This window comes from Heteronotia binoei, chromosome 1, assembly GCF_032191835.1.
Source record: "Heteronotia binoei isolate CCM8104 ecotype False Entrance Well chromosome 1, APGP_CSIRO_Hbin_v1, whole genome shotgun sequence".
NCBI classification, from domain to species: Eukaryota; Metazoa; Chordata; class Lepidosauria; order Squamata; family Gekkonidae; genus Heteronotia; species Heteronotia binoei.
This window is the reverse complement of record NC_083223.1, coordinates 285,019,357-285,040,471: the sequence shown is the minus strand read 5'-3', so window position 1 is coordinate 285,040,471 and position 21,115 is coordinate 285,019,357. Positions and strand designations below refer to the sequence as shown.

The window sequence follows — 21,115 nt, the reverse complement described above, 5'->3', positions numbered from 1 at the left end:
CATAAGAACATAAGGGAAGCCATGTTGGATCAGGCCAATGGCCCATCCAGTCCAACACTCTGTGTCACATAAAAACATAAGAGAAGCCATGTTACATCTGGCCAATGGCCCGTCCAGTCCAACACTCTGTGTCACATAAGAACATAAGAGAAGCCATGTTGGATCAGGCCAGTGGCCCATCCAGTCCAACACTCTGTGTCACATAAGAACATAAGGGAAGCCATGTTAGATCAGGCCAATGGCCCATCCAGTCCAACACTCTGTGTCACATAAAAACATAAGGGAAGCCATGTTGGATCAGGCCAATGGCCCATCCAGTCCAACACTCTGTGTCACATAAGAACATAAGGGAAGCCATGTTGGATCAGGCCAATGGCCCATCCAGTCCAACACTCTGTGTCACATAAAAACATAAGAGAAGCCATGATGGATCAGGCCAGTGGCCCATCCAGTCCAACACTCTGTGTCACATAAGAACAGAAGAGAAGCCATGTTGGATCTGGCCAATGGCCCATCCAGTCCATCACTCTGTGTCACATAAGAACATAAGAGAAGCCATGTTGGATCAGGCCAATGGCCCCTCAAGTTCTACACTCTGTGTCACATAAGAGAAGCCATGTTGGATCTGGCCAATGGCCCATCCAGTCCAACACTCTGTGTCACATAAGAACATAAGAGAAGCCCTGTTGGATCTGGCCAATGGCCCATCCATCCAACACTCTGTGTCACATAAGAACATAAGAGAAGCCCTGTTGGATCAGGCCAATGGCCCTTCCAGTCCAACACTCTGTGTCACAAAAGAACATAAGAGAAGCCCTGTTGGATCAGGCCAATGGCCCTTCCAGTCCAACACTCTGTGTCACATAAGAACAGAAGAGAAGCCATGTTGGATCTGGCCAATGGCCCATCCAGTCCATCACTCTGTGTCACATAAGAACATAAGAGAAGCCATGTTGGATCAGGCCAATGGCCCCTCCAGTTCTACACTCTGTGTCACATAAGAGAAGCCATGTTGGATCTGGCCAATGGCCCATCCATCCAACACTCTGTGTCACATAAGAACATAAGAGAAGCCCTGTTGGATCAGGCCAATGGCCCCTCCAGTTCTACACTCTGTGTCACATAAGAGAAGCCATGTTGGATCAGGCCAGTGGCTCATCCAGTCCAACACTCTGTGTCACATAAGAACATAAGAGAAGCCCTGTTGGATCAGGCCAGTGGTCCCTCCAGTCCAACACTCTGTGTCACATAAGAACATAAGAGAAGCCCTGTTGGATCAGGCCAGTGGCCCATCCAGTCCAACACTCTGTGTCACATAAGAACATAAGAGAAGCCATGTTGGATCAGGCCAGTGGCCCCTCGAGTGCAACACTCTGTGTCACCTAAGAACATAAGAGAAGCCATGTTGGATCAGGCCAGTGGCCCCTCGAGTGCAACACTCTGTGTCACATAAGAACATAAGAGAAGCCATGTTGGATCAGGCCAGTGGCCCCTCGAGTGCAACACTCTGTGTCACATAAGAACATAGGAGAAGCCGTGTTGGATCAGGCCAGTGGCCCCTCCAGTCCAACACTCTGGGTCACATAAGAACATAAGAGAAGCCCTGTTGGATCAGGCCAATGGCCCCTCCAGTCCAACACTCTGTGTCACATAAGAACATAAGAGAAGCCCTGTTGGATCAGGCCAGTGGCCCCTCCAGTCCAACACTCTGTGTCACATAAGAACATAAGAGAAGCCCTGTTGGATCAGGCCAGTGGCCCCTCCAGTCACATAAGAACATAAGAGAAGCCCTGTTGGATCAGGCCAGTGGCCCCTCCAGTCCAACACTCTGTGTCACATAACAACATAAGAGAAGCCATGTTGGATCAGGCCAATGGCGCCTCCAGTCCAACACTCTGTGTCACATAAGAACATAAGAGAAGCCATGTTGGATCAGGCCAGTGGCACATCCAGTCCAACACTCTGTGTCTCATAAGAACATAAGAGAAGCCCTGTTGGAGAAGCCCTGTGTCGCATAAGAACATAAGAGAAGCCCTGTTGGATCAGCCCAATGGCCCCTCCAGTCCAACACTCTGTGTCACATAAGAACATAAGAGAAGCCCTGTTGGATCAGGCCAGTGGCCCCTCCAGTCCAACACTCTGTGTCACACAGGGGCCAAAATAAATAAATAAATAAATAATATATATTTCCCATCCTGGCAGGGCGGGATTAACAATTACGCCAAGTAGGCCTATGGGCCCCATGCCTTTAGGGGCCCCCCACCACAGGTCTCCCCCCTGCTTGCAGCCCTCCGGCACAGCCAGCCACTGTGCCGCTCTTTGCCCCATTTGCCTGGTGCGGCTGCTGCTGGCGTTGTTGCCCAGTTTGCCTCTCTCTGCCTCTCCCCTGCAGCTTAGTCAAAGGGGCTTTTGAGAAGGGGCCTGCAGGCTGCAGCAGGGGCTCTGGGCAGTGGGGCAGGCACTCCAACTCTGAGATAATTTGTGAGGGGCCCCCCAAGATTTTGACTGCCTGGGGGCCTCCACAGTGTTTAATCCGGCACTGCATCCGGGCCTTCAAGGGCCAGATTCCTGCTGCCCAGCTCTGACATTCTTGAGAGCCAGTGCTTGAGTGTGCAGACTCTTATCTGGGAACTCTGGGTCTGATTCCTCACTCCTTCTCCACATGCACCTGCTGGTGTGATGTTGAGTCAGTCACAAATTCTCTCAAGGCTGTTTTCTCAAGAGCAGTTTCTGTCAGAGCTCTCTCAGCCCCACCTACCTCACAGGGCGTCTGTTGTGGGGAGGGGAAGGGAACGGAGGTTGTGAGCCACTCTGAGACTCCTTCGGGTAGTGAAGGGCGGGGTAGAAATCTAATCTCTTCTTCTTCTTGTGGAGCTGCCCCAAAAGATGGTTGGCAACACGAGAAGACAGGAAGGCCTCTTGAATGCACTTCAGCAAGCCTTGTAGCTGGGCTTGAGAGTGGAACGCCAGCCCCTCTCCCTTTCCTTTGGGAGTGATCACTTTCTGTGAGGATCTCTGGTGGGCTCTGTGAGGTTCCTGGCAAGCGTCTCCCCCCACCCAGCACTCTTGCTCCTCCCCGCCCGGCACCACCTGGGCCTTTGAAGAGAGCCTGCTGGGACTAGGGTTGCCAATCCCCAGGTGGAGGATCTCCAGTTTGGAGATCATCAGAAAGCGGGGGGAGGGTGGAGAGGGATGTAAATGTCTGCTGGACATTCCATTATTCCCTATGGAGACCAATTCCCATAGGGTACAATGGAGAATTGATCTGCAGGTATCTGGGGCTCTGGGGACTGTTCTTTGAGGTAGAGGCACCGAATTTGTAGCATAGCATCCAGTGCCTCTTCCAAAAATGCCCACTAAGTTTCAAAAAGATTGGACCAGAGTGACTAATTCTATGATCCCCCAAAGAAAGTGACCCTCTCCTTCATTATTTCCAAATGAAGGGAAGGCATTGGAAAGGTGTGAGGTCCCAGAACTCCCTTCGGAGTTCAATTCTGCTTGCTCCAACAACCTTGCTCTTAGCTCCACCCTCAATGTCTCCTGGCTCCAACCCCAAAGTCTCCTGGCTCCACCCCAAAGTCCCCAGATATTTCTTGAAATGGAGCTGGGACTGAACTGGGAGCATGCACTGATTGCACCGATTGAGTCTCACAGTGCTGTGCAGCGGGTGCAGCCGGGAAGGGCTGGGGAGCTGCTGCCTTCTTCCCTCGCCAGCCTCAGAAGGGGAGGCCTCGCCTTCCCACGGCCAGTGGGAGCATCTTCATTAGCAAGCCAGGCATGTCTGGCAGCGAAGGAACCAAAAGAGCCGCAGAAGAATCTGGCCAACAAGACCTGGAGGGAGGGGCGGCTCTGCCACACTGTTCCAAGTCTATTCAGACTGCTGCCTTTTCAGCCAGGCAGAAAGGGAGCTCTATTCTTTCTCAGGCCTTTCCTCTCGCCCCGTTTCCTCCTGCTCCGGATCCCCCTCTGGCTACGGAGAGAAAGCTCCCTTCCAGGACTCAGAAGGAGGCGGGGCAGACCGGCCTGGTGCTCATCTGCTAGCAAGACCCCTCCTGCAGTGGCCGGGCAGGGGGGGCTCCCTCCAAGAGAGGGCTGCTTGCCACTCAGCCAGGCATCAGGGAACAGGTCCCCTGGAGGAAATGGCAGCTCCGGAGGGGGAAACTCAGTAGCATTTTACCTCACTCCGTCCCTTTCCAGGCTCCCCTGCCAAGTCTCAAGGACTTTCCCAAGCCAGAGTTGGCAATCCATGTAACTGTTGGCCACAGGGATCTTCTTGCAGGACCCTTTGAACTCGGCCATTTTCGAGGTGTTCGCAAACCAGCATCAGTCACACAGGCCCCCAGTACCCACCCCAGGAGACAAGACTCCTGGCTGCAGCATCAGCAAACAGGCAAGACATTTAGAATCATAGAATTGTAGAATCACAGAGTTGGCAGGGACCTTCAGGGTCATCTTGTCCAACCCCCTGAACAAGGAAACTCGCAAACCCCTCCCCCTAAATTCACAGGATCCTCATTGCTGTCAGATGGCCATCCAGCCTCTGTTGAAAAACCTCCAAGGAAGGAGAGCCCACCACCTCTCCAGGAGGAAGCCTGTTCCACTGAGGAACCTGTCATAGAATCATATGGAAGGGACCTCCAGGGTCATCTAGTCCAACCCCCTGCACAAGGCAGGAAACTCACAAACACCTCCCCCTAAATTCACAGGATCCTCATTGCTGTCAGATGGCCATCCAGCCTCTGTTGAAAAACCTCCAAGGAAGGAGAGCCCACCACCTCCCGAGGAGGAAGCCTATTTCACTGAGGAATCACTCTTAAGTCATAGAATCCTAGAGTTGGAAGGGACCTCCAGGGTCATCTAGTCCAACCCCCTGCACAAGGCAGGAAACTCACAAACACCTCCCCCTAAATTCACAGGATCTTCATCGCTGTCAGATGGCCATCCAGCCTCTGTTTAAAAACCTCCAAGGAAGGAGAGCCCACCACCTTCCAAGGAGGAAGCCTGTTCCACTGAGGTACCACTCTAACGGTCAGGAATCCTAGAGTTGGAAGGGACCTCCAGGGTCATCTAGTCCAACCCCCTGCACAAGGCAGGAAACTCACAAACACCTCCGCCTAAATTCACAGGATTCTCATTGCTGTCAGATGGCCATCCAGCCTCTGTTGAAAAACCTCCAAGGAAGGAGAGCCCACCACCTCCCGAGGAAGAAGCCTGTTCCACTGAGGAACCACACTCTAATGGTCAGAAATCATAGAGTTGGAAGGGACCTCCAGGGTCATCTTGACCAACCCCCTGCACAATGCAGGAAACTCACAAACACCTCCCCCTAAATTCACAGGATCCTCATTGCTGTCAGATGGCCATCCAGCCATCTGTTTAAAAACTTCCAAGGAAGGAGAGCTCACCACCTCCCGAGGAAGCCTATTCCACTGAGGAACTGCTCTAACGGTCAGGAATCCTAGAATTGGAAGGGACCTCCAGGGTCATCTAGTCCAACCCCTGCACAATGCAGGAAACTCACAAATCCCTCCTCCTAAATTCACAGGATCGTCATTGCTGTCAGATGGCCATCCAGCCTCTGTTTAAAAACCTCCAAGGAAGGAGAGCCCACCACCTCCCGAGGAAGCCTGTTCCACTGAGGAACCGCTCTAACGATCAGGAAGTTTTTCCTAATGTTGAGCTGGAAACTCTTTGGATTTAATTTCAACCCATTGGTTCTGGTCCTACCTTCTGGGGCCACATAAAACAATTCCACACCATCCTCTATAGGACAGCCCTTCAAGTACTTGAAGGTGGTGATCAGATCACCTCTCAGCTGACTCCTCTCCAGGCTAAATATTCCCAGCTCCTTCAACCTTTCCTCATAGGACTTGATCTCTAGACCCCTCACCATCTTTGTCGCCCTCCTCTGGACCCATTCCAGCTTGTCTAGATCCTTCTTAAATTGTGGTGCCCAAAACTGAACACAGGACTCCAGGTGAGGTCTTACCAGAGCAGAGTAAAGCGATACCATCACATCACGTGATGTGGACACTAGACTTCTGTTGACACAGCCCAGAATTGCATCTGCCTTTTTAGCTGCTGCATCACACTGTTGACTCATGTTCAGCGTATGGTCCACTAAGACCCCTAGATCCTTTTCGCACAGACTACTGCTAAGACTTAGCAGCAAACAGAAGGGTTTTTTTTTTCATAAACTCACATGCGATGCCCACCCTGGCCAAAGGCTGGCCACTGCCCCTCCCCATCACTGTGCCTCCCCTTCCCAATACCCCCCTGCCTTCTTGGGAGCTGCTCAACCCTCCAGAGAAGAGCCGGGGGGCTGCAAGTGGGGTCGGTCAGGGCCCAGCTGAGAGGCACCCCAGCGACCCGGCTGGGCTCAGCCACCAGACAGTTGTAGTGTTCCTTCTAAGCGGAGTTAGTGTGAGCTGGCTCACAGCATTTTAGCCTCTGGCTCACATGTTTTTGTCTTGCCTCAGAAAGGATGGCCCCGGAACACACTCATGCATGCAGGAGCTCACACTTTTTATGCCAGGAGCTCATGAAGCAGAATCTTTGCTCACAAGACTCCGCAGCTTAGAGGGAGAATTGGGCAGCTGGAGCTTTCACGCAGTGACAGCCCCACCCAGGTGCCAGGAGGGGCCACAGCTGGGGGATCAAACAACTGTGTCTGGGGGGGGGGCAAATGTGTGTTTCTGGGGGGGGCAGCCGAAGCCACAGCTCCCAAATGGCCCCCTGTCTCCACCCCCCCAGGGGAGCAGGCATGACTCATGAGGTGACCCGGCTGCACATTTTGCAGGACTCCTCATTCCCAATTTCTATCCCAGCCTAGGGAAGGGGGGAGGGGGCTGACAGGAAGCGGGGGCAGCAGAAGCACGCAGAATTCCCTCCCCCCCTCCGTGCCAGCCCTCATAAAATCCCAGCTCTTTTTTCTCTTCTATTTATACACAAGGCGGGATGGGGGGGGGGGGGAGGAAGAGACCGGAAGAGATCAGGGCCGTTGGGCCTGGCCCTGTTTGTCCTGAGCTGACCTGAGGCTGTTGCAGAAGCAGGTCAACACGGAGGGTGTGCTGGTGGGGGGGGGCTGTGGTGTGCTGGAGCTGTTCTGGGGCGCCCCCTCCCCTCTCTGCCTCCCCAGCCCTCCCCTCTGGGTCTCTGTAAGGTGACCCCTTGCTCTCCGACCTGCTGTTCTTGGCACGGGGGCTGCTTTTCCATGAGTTCCAGCCGTGACCTGCCCTTTTTATTTTCCACTACGGAAGAGACATCTGCTTCTCTCTCCCTGACCCGCCTCTGAGGAGCCCCAGAAAGGGCCACGCCCCACCTGCCCCTTGCAGCCCCCCCTCAGAGTGACTCTGGACCACACAGCTCCATCCGAGAGACCAGCCAGACTTCCAGGGGGTCCACTCTCAAGACATCTTCTGATGAAGGAGTTTTCACTCTCAACAGCTTCTTTCCCCAAGAACCTGCCTGGTCTCTGCGCAGCTGATGGGTGGGAATCGTCCTGCTGACCAACGCAGCCACCCTCTGAAGCTATCTGGACCACACAGTCAGCATCCCACACAGTCCGAGACCCAGCTGGGATGTCGTGGTTAAGAGCAGCAGACTCCGATGTGGAGAACCAGGTTTGATTTCCCTCTCCTCTTCCACATGTGGCCAGCTGGGTGACCTTGGGGCAGCCACTGTTCTCTCTGGAGTCTCTCAGCCCCACCTATCGCACAGAGTGTCTGTTGTGGGGAGAGGAGGGGAAGGAGATTGTAAACCGCTCTGAGACTCCAACTGAAAGGTGGGGTATAAATCCATTCTCCTCCTCCCCCACTACCACTACTACCACTTCGTCTTTGTCTTCTTCCCGCCAGAGGCCCAGGCAGCTGCTTTGGGGACATATCTGTCCTCTGAAAAGCCCACTCCAGTTCTCAACAGCCACTATTGCAGACAGTTTTCAGAAGGCTCCTCAAAGGCTTTGAGCCAGGAAGGCTGCACTGAGTGTCCTGCTCAGAGGCAGTGTTCTGCTTAATACAGCCTGCCTTTCTTTCTTCCCTGTGGGGACTGGCAGCTCCGTACAAAATCCTCTGCTCCTCCAAAGTCTGGCCAGGGAAACCAGTTCCTTTGGAGGGCCAACAACAGGGCAGAGAGGCCGAGGCCTTCCCCTGAGAAGAACCTCAGAAGAGCCCTGCTGGGTCAGACCAGTGAGGGTCCATCCAGTCCAGCCTCCTGTCTCACACAGTGGCCAGCCAGTTCCTCTGGAGGGCCAACAACAGGGCAGAGAGGCTGAGGCCTTCCCCTAAGAAGAACCTCAGAAGAGCCCTGCTGGGTCAGACCAGGTAGGGTCCATCTAGTCCAGCCTCCTGTCTCACACAGGGGCCAGCCAGTTCCTCTGGAGGGCCCACAACAGGGCAGAGAGGCTGAGGCCTTCCCTCGAGAAGAACCTCAGAAGAGCCCTGCTGGGTCAGACCAGGGAGGGTCCATCCAGTCCAGCCTCCTGTCTCAAACAGAGGCCTACCACTTCCTCTGGAGGGCCAACAACAGGGCAAAGAGGCCAAGGCCTTCCCCTGAGAAGAACCTGGTGGCGGCCACAAGTATAGCCACCTTCAAGAAGGGTTTAGATAAAAATATGGAGCACAGGTCCATCAGTGGCTATTAGCCACAGTGTATGTGTGTATATAAAATTTTTTGCCACTGTGTGACACAGAGTGTTGGACTTGATGGGTCGTTGGCCTGATTCAACATGGCTTCTCTTATGTTCTTAACCTCAGAAGAGCCCTGCTGGATCAGACCAGGGAGGGTCCATCTAGCCCAGACTCCTGTCTCACACAGAGGCCAGCCAGTTCCTCTGGAGGGGCAGCAACAGGGCAGAGAGGCCGAGGCCTTCCCCTGAGAAGAGCATCAGAAGAGCCCTGCTGGGTCAGACCAGTGAGAGTCCATCTAGTCCAGGCTCCTGATCACACAGTGGCCAGCCAGTTCCTCTGGAGGGCTAGCAACAGGGCAGAGAGGCTGAGGCCTTCCCCTGAGGAGAACCTTAGAAGAGCCCTGCTGGGTCAGACCAGTGAGAGTCCATCTAGTCCAGGCTCCTGATCACACAGTGGCCAGCCAATTCCTCTGGAGGGCCAGCAACAGGGCAGAGAGGCCGAGGCCTTCCCCTGAGAAGAACATCAGAAGAGCCCTGCTGGGTCAGACCAGGGAGGGTCCATCTAGTCCAGCCTCCTGTCTCACACAGTGGCCAGCCAGTTCCTCTGGAAGGCCAACAACAGCGCAGAGAGGCTGAGGCCTTCCCCTGAGAAGAACATCAGAAGAGCCCTGCTGGGTCAGACCAGGGAGGGTCCATCTAGTTTAGCCTCCTGTCTCACACAGTGGCCAGCCAGTTCCTCTGGAGGGCCACAACAGGGCAGAGAGGCCGAGGCCTTCCCCTGAGAAGAACATCAGAAGAGCCCTAATGGATCAGACCAGGGAGGGTCCATCTGGTCCAGACTCCTGTCTCACACAGCGGCCAACCAGTTCCTCTGGAGGGCCAACAACAAAGCAGAGTGGCTGAGGCCTTCCCGGGAGAAAAACATCAGAAGAACCCTGCTAGATTAGACTAGAGAGGGTCCTAGTAATCCAGCACCCATCTCACACAGTGGCCAACCAGTTCCTCTGAAGGGCCAAGAACAGGGCAGAGAGGCTGAGGCCTTCAACATCAGAAGAACCCTGCTGGGTCAGACCAGGGAGGGTCCACCTAGTCCAGCCTCCTGTCTCACACAGTGGCCATCCAGTTTTTCTGCAGGGCCAACAACAGGGCAGAGTGGCTGAGGCCTTCCCCTGATGCTGCCTCCTTGCTCTGGGACTCAGAGGATTACTGCCTCTGAATGTTGGGGTTCCCCTCAGCCATCATGCCTAGTAGCCATTGTTAGATTTATCCTCCTAGACTAGGGGTGGCCAAACTTGCTTAACATAAGAGCCACCTATAAATGTCAGATGTTTGAGAGAAGGAAGGAAGGAAGGAAGGAAGGAAGGAAGGAAGGAAGGAAGGAAGGAAGGAAGGAAGGAAGGAAGGAAGGAAGGAAGGAAGGAAGGAAGGGAGGGAGGGAAATAGATGGGGAAGGAGGGGGAGGGAGAGGTGGAAAGAAAGCAACTTTAACTTTATACGTATTCTCTACGCTGCCACTAATGTAAAAAATTACAGACCGATTTCATTATTGAATAATGACTATAAAATATACACAAGAATATTGGCAGAACAAGCAATATTTGATAAACTTTATAAAGGAAGATCAAGCAGGGTTTCTCCCCAAAAGACAGATAAGAGACAATATTGGGACTGTTGTAAATATTGTAGAATATTACGAAAGACATCCGGATAAGGAAGTAGCATTATTCTTTGTGGATGCAGAGAAAGCATTTGATAAGTTAAACTGGGACTTTATGTTTGTAGTTATGGAGAAAATTGAGTAGGGAGAAGACTTCATAAGGATGATAAAAGCAATATATACTGAACAACGTGCAAGGCTATGTATAAATGCAGACCTTACAGAAGATATGATAATTAGTAAAGGTACAAGACAAGGGTGTCCGTTCTCTCCACTGTTGTTCATAATGACACTTGAAATTTTGCTGATGCAAACTCAAGAAGACAAAGAAATAGAAGGATTAAAAATAAAAGGATTTACTTATAAATATAGAGCATTTCCAGATGATATAATGTTTATAAATGAAAATCCCACTCAAGTGACACCCTTGCTGTTAGCTAAAATGCAGGAATATGGAGAACTGGCGGGATTTTATATAAATAAAGAAAAATCAAAAATTTTATGTAAGAACATGCAAGTAAGTAAACAAAAGGAGTTACAAAAGCTAACGGGTTGTGAAGTTACCTCGAAGGTAAAATATTTGGATGTGGAGATAACAATGAAAAATATTGATTTGTTTAAAAATAATTATGAGAAGCTATTGTGTAAAATGGATGAAGATATGATAAAATGGAATAAACTTAATTTGTCATTGCTGGGAAGAATAGCTGCAATTAAAACGAACATTTTACCTAGAATAATGTATTTATTTCAAACTATTCCGATTGTGAAGGACAGCAAACAGTTTAACAGATGGCAGAGGAAGATCTCAGAATTTGTGTGGGCTGGGAAGAAACCAAGGATCAAAATGAAAATTTTAACAGATGCAAAAGAGAGAGGAGGATTCCAATTACCAGATTTAAAACTATATCATGAAACAGTCTGCTTAGTGTGAATAAAAGAATTGGTGATGCTACTAAACAGAAAACTTTTGGCGTTCGAAGGTCATGGAAATAAATTCGGCTGGCACGTTTATATGTACTATGGGAAAAAAAAGATGGATGGTTTTTTCTCTCACCATTATATAATTGATAATTTGTTGAATACGTGGATGAAATATAAGAAATATGGTGATGAGAGAAAACCATTTTGGATACTGCCAGCAGAAGTGATAAAAATAATGGCTGAAGTGGTTGTCATATAATCAGTTATTAAAAATACAAGGTGGTAAAATAATAATAATAATAATAATATAATAATAATAAATTTTATTTGTACCCCGCCCTCCCCTGCCGAAGCAGGCTCAGGGCGGCTAACAATACGGTAGAGCTAAAATAGAGCTAAAAACTGCGAAAGAGTTGAACAATAAATATGACTGGTTTCAAATGCAACAAATAAAAGAGTTTGGTGGGAAAAGATATTAAAACTGAAGGAATAAGAAAAGTTCTGCTTGGAGGTAATGAAAAATTAATTTCAAAACTATATAAACTGCTTTTGAAATGGTCTACAGAAGATGAAGTAGTGAAATCTCAAATGATCAAGTGGGCAATTAATGTAAATAAAGAAATACAGATGGAAACATGGGAATATCTTTGGAAGAATTCTATAAATCTTTCAACATGTCATAGTATTAAAGAGAACTGTTTTAAAATTGTGTATAGATGGTATATAACTTCTAAAAAGTTGGCAAAGATGGACAATAAGATGCCAGATAGATGTTGGAAGTGTAAAAAACATGAAGGTTCTTTTTACCATATGTGGTGGACTTGTGAAAGAGCAAAAAAAAATTTGGCAGATGATTCAACAAGAAATATCTAGGATCTTGGGATATGAGATCAAGAAAGTTGCAGAGACTTTTCTGTTGGAATTATATATGGAAAAATTTCCAAAAGAAGATAGAACTATAATTTGGTACTTGCTCTCAGCTGCTAGGACATTGTATGCGCAGTTGTGGAAGCAAGAAAGAATACAAGAGAAATGGGATTGGATTATAAAAGTTATAACATGGAGGGAAATGGATAAATTGACAAGAATTTTAAAAGACTATCATTTAGAAACTTTTAAGTTGGAGTGGAAGAAGTTTAGAAGTTATATAGAAAAAGAGTGGAAAATAAAAGGGCATTGGACAATTTTTGATAATGATTAAGTCTTAAAAGAAAGAAAAATAGAAATTTTTGTTTTATTAGTTAAGGGTACCTTTAAATATTAGTATTTTAAGTATACAACACCGGAGGGGTCAAGTCACGGGGGGAGGAGGGGTTAGAAAAGTAATATATGGGATAGACAAAAAGAAGTAATTAATAATGCAAGAATTGATACCATATGTTACTGGAATAAAATTGTTTTAAAACCAACATAAGAGCCACCTATAAATGTCAGATATTTGAGAGAAGGAAGGAAGGAAGCAAGGGAGGGAGGGAGGGAAATAGATGGGGAAGGAGGGGGAGGGAGAGGTGGAAAGAAAGCAACTTTAACTTTAAATGTATTCTCTAAACTGCCAGCTGGCTTGGATAAGTGATTTAAAGAGACAAATACCTTCTCCAAGCAGGCCAATGGGCTGTTGGGGGGCTTTGAGAGCAACCCAATGTGTGTGAAAGAGCCACCTGTGGCTTCTGAGCAACAGTTTGGCCAACCTGGAGTAGACTTTTGTAACCCACTTTCTGCATTAGGGCAGAGAACACCTAGGCAGTGGGGTTTTTTTTCCAAATAATTGTGTCCCCCCCCCCTTTATTGCTGTTTGTTCCATTTTTGGTAACACTGGTCCTGAAGCATTGTGTACTGGAAGTCCTTGCAGTCTGATTGAAGTGCTGTAGAAATTTTGTAACCGACTGTGATTCTCAGAAAGAAAGACGGGTTACAAAAGAAGTAATTTTTTTTTTTTTAATTCTCTAATTTTTAAAAAAAAATATCCTCCCAACAGCCCTGTCAGGTAGGCTAGATGGAGAGTGTGTGTCTGGCCCAAGGTGACGCAGCAACTTCCATGGCAGAGGACCACTTGCTACAGGTAACAAGGGGGGGCATGGATTCTGTCCCCCCTCCCTTCTGGCCATCTGCTGGCTCACCGTGGGAAACAGGATGCTGGACTAGAGGGACTCCTGGCCTGCTGCTCCATGGTCAGCTGATGGCCTGGGGGCTGGCTGAGGAAAACCCCCTTCCCCACAGGAGTTCCCGTCTCTGGACAGAACACTTTGTCCCTTGGGACAGCAAGCAGGTGTTGGCTGGGGGGGGGGGAGTTGGAGGAGGAGGAAGAGGAAGAAGAAGAAGAAGAGGTGGATTTGTACCCTGCCCTTCACTCAGAGTCTCAGAGGGGCTTACAGCCACCTAGAATCCTAGAGTTGGAAGGCACCTCCAGGGTCATCTAGTCCAACCCCCTGCACCATGCAGGAAACTCACAATACCTCCCTGTCCTCTCCCCACAACAGAGACCCTGTGAGGCAGGTGAGGCTGAGAGAGTTCGGAGAGAACCGTGACTGGCCCAGGGTCACCCAGCTGCTACATATGGAGGGGAGAGGAATCAAACCCACTTCTCCAGATTGCAGTCTGCTGCTCTTAACCCAACTGGCGAGGAGGAGAGGTTTGACACCCGGTGCCATGCCCAGCCACCAGCATCATCGCAGCAGCAAGAGATCTCCGAGGCCAGCAAGGGCCCAGCTCACCTGTGGCTCTCGAGCCAGGGCCCTGAACCCCTCCCCCCCACAACCACCAGCAGTAGCCAAGCTTCCCGCTAAGCTGCAGAGTCTGGTGAGCCAAAATTCTGCTTTGTGAGCTCCTGGCATTCAAGCTGGGAGCTGCTGCATTCTTCCTGAGGTCAGACAAAAATGTGTGAGCCAGCAGCTCACACTAACTCCGCTTAGAGGGGAACCCACTGGCCCCAGCTGCCCCGCTGCGCAGCAAAGACCGGAAAGAAATGCAGGATCCAAAGGCAGCTCCCTTCGGCTTGGCCCTCTTTCCCTCTGCAGGCTGCCCCCAAAGCGCTCAGCTGGCCCCCCAGGCCCCCGCCCATCCAGCCCTCGGGTTAGCTTTGCTCTGGGAGCAGCCCTGGGTGGCGAGCAGCACCCCGCCTGTGCCCCCATGCGCCCCCAAAGAGCCCGGCCGCCCCCCCCCCCCCCTCCGCGGGCAGGTCCCTCTGCTCTGCACCGTCTGGGCCGGAGCTCTGCCGCCCACCTGGACGGTTCACCCCGCCATGCCACAGCCCCTCCCCCCGCTCTCCTCCGGGCCTGGCTGGCTGGCTTTCCCTTGCCCCCCCTCCCCTCCCCCTCCTCTCAGCCTCGTCCGCTGCAGAGGGTCCGCCCGACGGCCAGGGCAGAGGGGGCGAAGCGGCCCCCCACCCGCCCCCCTGGGCACTGCCAGCCTGGCTGCGGCGGGGCTGGGCTCCCCCTCCCCTCGGCCCGCCACCCCCGCGCCCTCACTCACCCCTTTGCCCATCGCGCCTGGCTGCCTGCCGGCCGGCCGACCCCTCCCCAGGCGCGCACAGCCTCGGGCCCGGGACCCTTCGCCGGCCGTCGAGCGGGCGGGCTTTAAATAGCCGGCTCCGCGCTCCGCTCCTTCTCTGGGCAGGCGGGACACTTGTTGAAACCCGAGCCGCCCGCGGGGGAGGGCAGGGCACAGCACAGCACAGCACAGCGCCTCCCCCCACCCGCCCCGCAATAGCCGCAGGGCCGCCCCCCCCCGGCACCCCCCATAGGCCCTTCCGCTCCCCCCCCCCCACGGGCATCGCCCCCCCTTCCAGGGACTGAACACCTGGCAGCCAGCCTTTGGCAGCGATGGGCTGCACCCCCCCCCCCCCCAGGGGAGGGGAGAGGCATAAGAATACAGGAGCAGCATGAGAATGAGAATAAGGGCATAAGAATACAGGGGCCCGGCCAGTGGCCCCTCCCTCCAACACTCTGGGTCACACAGGGTGGCTGAAACCCAGGGGCCACCCAGAGGTCCTCCAGCCAGGCCAGAAGCTCCAGAAGCCCTCCCACTCTTGCCCCTCCCTCTCCCAGGCTCCAAGAAGATAGGGCATCACAGCCCCAGACATAAGAACATCAGAGAAGCCATGTGGGGTCAGGCCAGTGGCCCACCTAGTGCAACGCTCTGATGTCACTCAGGGGCCAAAATCCAGGTGGTCCACCAGTGGGACCAAAACTCCAGAAGCCCTCCCATGGCTGCCCCCCCCCCCAAGCACCAAGAAGACAGAGCATCACATCCCCATACATAAGAACAGAAGAGAAGCCATGTTAGATCAGGCCAATGGCCCATCCAGTCCAACACTCTGTGTCACATAAGAACAGAAGAGAAGCCATGTTGGATCAGGCCAGTGGCCTATCCAGTCCAACACTCTGTGTCACATAAGAACAGAAGAGAAGCCCTGTTGGATCAGGCCAGTGGCCCATCCAGTCCAACACTCTGTGTCACATAAGAACAGAAGAGAAGTCCTGTTGGATCAGGCCAGTGGCCCATCCAGTCCAACACTCTGTGTCACATAAGAACAGAAGAGAAGCCCTGCTGGATCAGGCCAGTGGCCCATCCAGTCCAACACTCTGTGTCACATAAGAACAGAAGAGAAGCCATGTTGGATCAGGCCAACACCCCATCCAGTCCAACACTCTGTGTCACACAGTGGCCAAAAAACTCAGGTGCCATCGAGAGGTCCATCAGTGGGGCCAGGACACTAGAAGCCCTCCCACTGTACCCCTTAAGCACCAGGAATACAGAGCATCACTGCCCCAGATATAAGAACATAAGAGAAGGCATGTTGGATAAGGCCAATGGCCCATCCAGTCCAACATTCTGTGTCACACAGTGGCCAAAAAACCCAGGTGCCATCAGTGGGGCCAGGACACTAGAAGCCCTCCCACTGTGCCCCCCCCATGCACCCAGAATACAGAGCATCACTGCCCCAGACATAAGAACTTAAGAGAAGCCATGTTGGATAAGGCCAATGGCCCACCCTGTCCAACACTCTGTGTCACTCAGGGGCCAAAAAACCCAGGTGCCATCAGGAGGTCCATCAGTGGGGCCAGGACACCAGAAGCCCTTCCACTGTGCCCCCCCCCCCCCAAGCACCAAGAATACAGAGCATCCCTTGCCCCAGAAAGAGAGTTCCAAAAATAGGCTGTGGCTAATAACCACTGATTGACCTCAACTCCATATTTTTATCCAATCCCCTCTTGAAGTTGTCTTTGCTTGTAGCCGCCACCACCTCCATTCTAAACTGACTGCTCAGCAATTTCATTGAATGTCCACAAGTTCTCGTATTGTGAGAAAGGGAGAAAAGTACTTTCTCTACTTTCTCTATCACAATCTTGTAAACCTCTATAATGTCACCCCTGAGTTGACGTTTCTCCTAGTGTGGACCCCAAGCACCAAGAATACAGAGCATCCCTGCCCCAGATAAAGTGTTCCATCTATACCTTGTGGCTAATGGCCACTGATGGACCTCTGCTCCAGATGTTTATGGAGTTGCAGCCTAGGATCAGCATACATAAACACCTCAGGGGAAATGAAGTGCTTGGGGCCAAATGAATTGTGTCTAAGAGTATTAAGAGAACTTGCAGATGTAATTTCTGAGTGTCTGGCCATTATTTCTGATAATTCTTGGAGGACAGGAGAGGTGCTAGAAGATTGGTGGCGGGCAAATGTTGTCCCAATCTTCAAGAAGGAAGGAAAAGAGAATCGGGGTAATTACAGATATGTCAGGTTGATGTCTATACCTGGAAAAGTTTTAGAACAAATAATCAAACTGTTGGTCCTGGAACATTTAGAAAGGATGGCTGTGATTACTAAGAACCAGCATGGGTTTGTCAAGAACAAGTCATGTCAGACTAACCTGATCTCTTTTTTTTGAGAAATTTACTACCTTGCTGGATCAGGGGAAGGCTGTAGACTACGTTATCTTTATTTCAGTGAGGCTTCTGGTAAAGTTCCACATAATAATCTTGTTGACAAATTGGTAAAATGTGGTTTGGATCCTGTTACCGTTAGGTGGATCTGTAACTGGTTGACAGATCGCACCCAAAGAGTGCATGGAGAGGAGTGACAAGTAACTGCTCACTTCTTCAGATATCTGAAAGCTCATACCCTACCACAAATATTGTTAGTCTTTAAGATACTACTGAATTCTTACTGCCACAGATGAACACAGCCACCCATCTCGATCTGTTTCTTTCAACAGTTACTCCTTCATCTCTTAGAGATGAACCATCCTGAACCAGAGACATTTCATCTCTCATCAGCTTTCCTCTGGGATTTAGAATAATAGAATCATAGAAGGATAAGGTTAGTCCAACAAGACTTGTTCTTGAGAAATCTCTGCTGCCTCTTAGTCGTCACAGCCTTCCTTTCTAAATGCTCAAGAACTGATTGATGATTTGTTCTAAAACTTTTGTAGGTATAGACATCAAGCTGATGGGTTGGTAGTTCCCTGGATCCTCTTTCTTCCCCCTTCTAGAAGATGGGGACATTTGCCCACCTCCAGTCTTCTTGCACCTCACCTGCTCTCCAAGAATTCTCAAGAATAATGGATTGTGAGGCTCAAAAATTATGTCCATGTGTTCTTTTATTACCCTTGGATGCAGTTCGTCCAGCCCTGAGGACTTTGTTTCATTTAAAGAAGCTAGGTGTTTACATATTATCCCTATGCTGATCTGGGCTGCAACTGCCTTCCATCCTGTGAATTTAGGGGGAGGGGTTTGTGAGTTTCTTGCATTGTGCAGGGGGTTGGACTAGATGACCCTAGAGGTCCCTTCCAACTCTTTGATTCTACGATGTTGGGGGGACAACAATGGGAGTGCTTCTGGTGTCCTCGCCCCACTGATGGACCTCCTGATGGCACTTGGTTTTTTTGGTTATTGTGTGACACAGGGTGTTGGACTGGATGGGCCATTGGCCTGATCCAACATGGCTTCTCTGATGTACTTATGTGACACAGAGTGTTGGACTGGAGGGGCCATTGGCCTGATCCAACAGGGCTTCTCTTCTGTTCTTATGTGACACAGAGTGTTGGACTGGAGGGGCCATTGGGCTGATCCAACAGGGCTTCTCTTATGTTCTTATGCGACACAGAGTGTTGGACTGGATGGGCCATTGGCCTGATCCAACAGGGCTTCTCTTATGTTCTTATGCGACACAGGGCTTCTCCATCAGGGCTTCTCTTATGTTCTTATGAGACACAGAGTGTTGGACTGGATGTGCCACTGGCCTGATCCAACATGGCTTCTCTTATGTTCTTATGTGACACAGAGTGTTGGACTGGAGGCGCCATTGGCCTGATCCAACAGGACTTCTCTTATGTTCTTATGTGACACAGTGTGTTGGACTGGAGGGGCCATTGGCCTGATCCAACAGGGCTTCTCTTATGTTCTTATGCGACACAGGGCTTCTCCAACAGGGCTTCTCTTATGTTCTTATGAGACACAGAGTGTTGGACTGGATGTGCCACTGGCCTGATCCAACATGTCTTCTCTTATGTTCTTATGTGACACAGAGTGTTGGACTGGATGGGCCATTGGCCTGATCCAACAGGGCTTCTCTTCTGTTCTTATGTGACACAGAGTGTTGGACTGGAGGGGCCATTGGCCTGATCCAACATGGCTTCTCTTATGTGACACAGAGTGTTGGACTGGATGGGCCATTGGCCTGATCCAACAGGGCTTCTCTTATGTTCTTATGCGACACAGGGCTTCTCCTGTTCTTATGTTGGACTGGAGGGGCCACTGGCCTGATCCAACATGGCTTCTCTTATGTGACACAGAGTGTTGGACTGGAGGGGCCATTGGCCTGATCCAACATGGCTTCTCTTATGTGACACAGAGTGTTGGACTGGATGGGCCACTGGCCTGATCCAACTGGGCTTCTCTTATGTTCTTATGTGACACAGAGTGTTGGACTGGAGGGACCACTGGCCTGATCCAACATGGCTTCTCTTATGTTCTTTTGTGACACAGAGTGTTGGACTGGTAGGGCCATTGGCCTGATCCAACAGGGCTTCTCTTATGTTCTTATGTGACACAGAGTGTTGGACTGGATGTACCACTGACCTGATCCAACAGGGCTTCTCTTCTGTTCTTATGTGACACAGAGTGTTGGACTGGATGGGCCATTGGCCTGAGCCAACATGGCTTTTCTGATGTTCTTATGTTCTGTTTTTGCCATGTTGTGCACCGTTTCCCTCACAAGAAAAGAAGAAGAATTGAGCAGTTCTGCCCCCCCCCTTCATCACCTGTTACAATTTCAATTTCCTGTCTCCCTGAGGGGCTACCATGTTCTTCCTCTCTTATTTTGAACATAAGAAAAGATCCCCGTTTTGCTTTTGTTGCTTTGTTTTTAGCATCTCTCACTAGCTTCTGCTCATATTGAGCTTTAGGCTTCCTCACTTCCTCCCTACAAGCACGGGTGATTTTGTTCATATCCCTCCTTGGTTAGAAGGCCCAGTCCTCTCGGGAGGAAGGGGAGTGGACTCTATGACATCACATCCCTCCCGTCTCCAAACTCCACCCTAATGTGGGAGGGGGGCCCTGGTGGCTCAGGGGCAAAGCGCCCGCTTGGCATGCAGAAGGCCCCTGGTCCAGTGCCCAGCAGCAGCTCCAGTTCCAAGGACCAGGCCGGGGGTGGGGGGCGATATCATGGGAAAGGCCTTTCTCTGCCGGAGACCCCGCGGAAGTGGTGCCAGTCTGAGCCACCTTGATGGACCAGGGGAGGTCTGGTTCCTTCGAGGGCAGCTTCGTGGGTGTCCCACCCCTCAATTTATGTGAAATTCCAAAGCAACCCCTCGCCTGCCCCCCTCCCCCCCCAGAGCATACCTTTAGGAGCCAACGAAGCAGGCCTGCCATAGCTGCCCTTGCTGGGGCCACCAGGAGGCATGTGCTGCGACACCAGCCGAGGGGGGTCAGAAGGGCCCAGAAGGGGCAGACAGGCAGTCTGGGGGGAGAGGTACCCTGGAGGGGAAGGGAGGCTGCCCCGCCCTGGAAACCAGCCTCCCGGGCACAGCAGGGGAACAGCGGGCAGCAGGAGGCAGGAAGAGGGAACCACGAGGGGCTCTCCATCCATGGAACATTGCAGCCAGGAAAAGAATGAGAGAGGCCACGTTGCCCTCCCAGCAACCACTTTTGTCTCCTAGCAACCGAGGCTCCACCCCTCAATGCTTCTTGGCAACCACCAAGCCTCCTCTCCTAGCAAACACTGCCCCACCCCGACCACTGCTGGTGTCCTTCCCCCTAGCAAGTGGGGCCACTCCTCCAGCAACCGAGGCCCTTCCCCTCTACTACTTCTAGAGGGCCCCCTGGAGGGCAAGCAGGGCCCATTTCTAGCGTTGCCACCTTTGGGCTGGGAAATTCCTGGAGGTTTGGGGGGAGGAGCTTGGGAAGCGTGGGGTTGGGGGGAGATGGGGACCTCAGCAGGCTTCAATGCCATAGAGCCCCGCCTTTCCAGAGCAGCCATTTTCTCCAGGGGAGCCGATAGCTGCCACTGTTGAAATTCCAAGAGATCCCCAGGCCGCATCTGGAGGATGGCACCCTACTAGTTTCCAAATAACCACAGTCTACTCCAGCACTGTTGCTATAATGTCCTCTGGCTGGAAACCGGGGCCTCGTTTCCTAGCAGCCAACAGCCTACTTTAGCAGTCTAGCAGTCCAAGAGCCAGTTTGGTGTAGTGGTTAAGTGTGCGGACTCTTATCTGGGAGAACCGGGTTTGATTCCCCACTCCTCCACCTGCACCTGCTGGAATGGCCTTGGGTCAGCCATGGCTCTGGCAGAGGTTGTCCTTGAAAGGGCAGCTGCTGTGAGAGCCCTCTCCAGCCCCACCCACCTCACAGGGCGTCTGTTGTGGGGGAGGAAGGTAAAGGAGATTGTGAGCCGCTCTGAGACTCTTC

At 51.4% G+C, this 21,115-nt stretch overlaps 1 protein-coding gene across 1 annotated transcript in view; it reads right to left on the bottom strand.

Annotated features, from left to right (window-relative positions):
- The window catches only part of LOC132588254 (sodium/potassium-transporting ATPase subunit alpha-2), a 79,913-nt gene extending 65,226 nt beyond the window's left edge, over positions 1 to 14,687 (bottom strand). The window contains exon 1 of the mRNA XM_060260650.1: positions 14,676 to 14,687. Coding sequence (XP_060116633.1) covers positions 14,676 to 14,687 — 12 coding nt within the window. The remainder of the gene's footprint in view (positions 1 to 14,675) is intronic.
- Between the last annotated feature and the right edge of the window lie 6,428 nt (positions 14,688 to 21,115).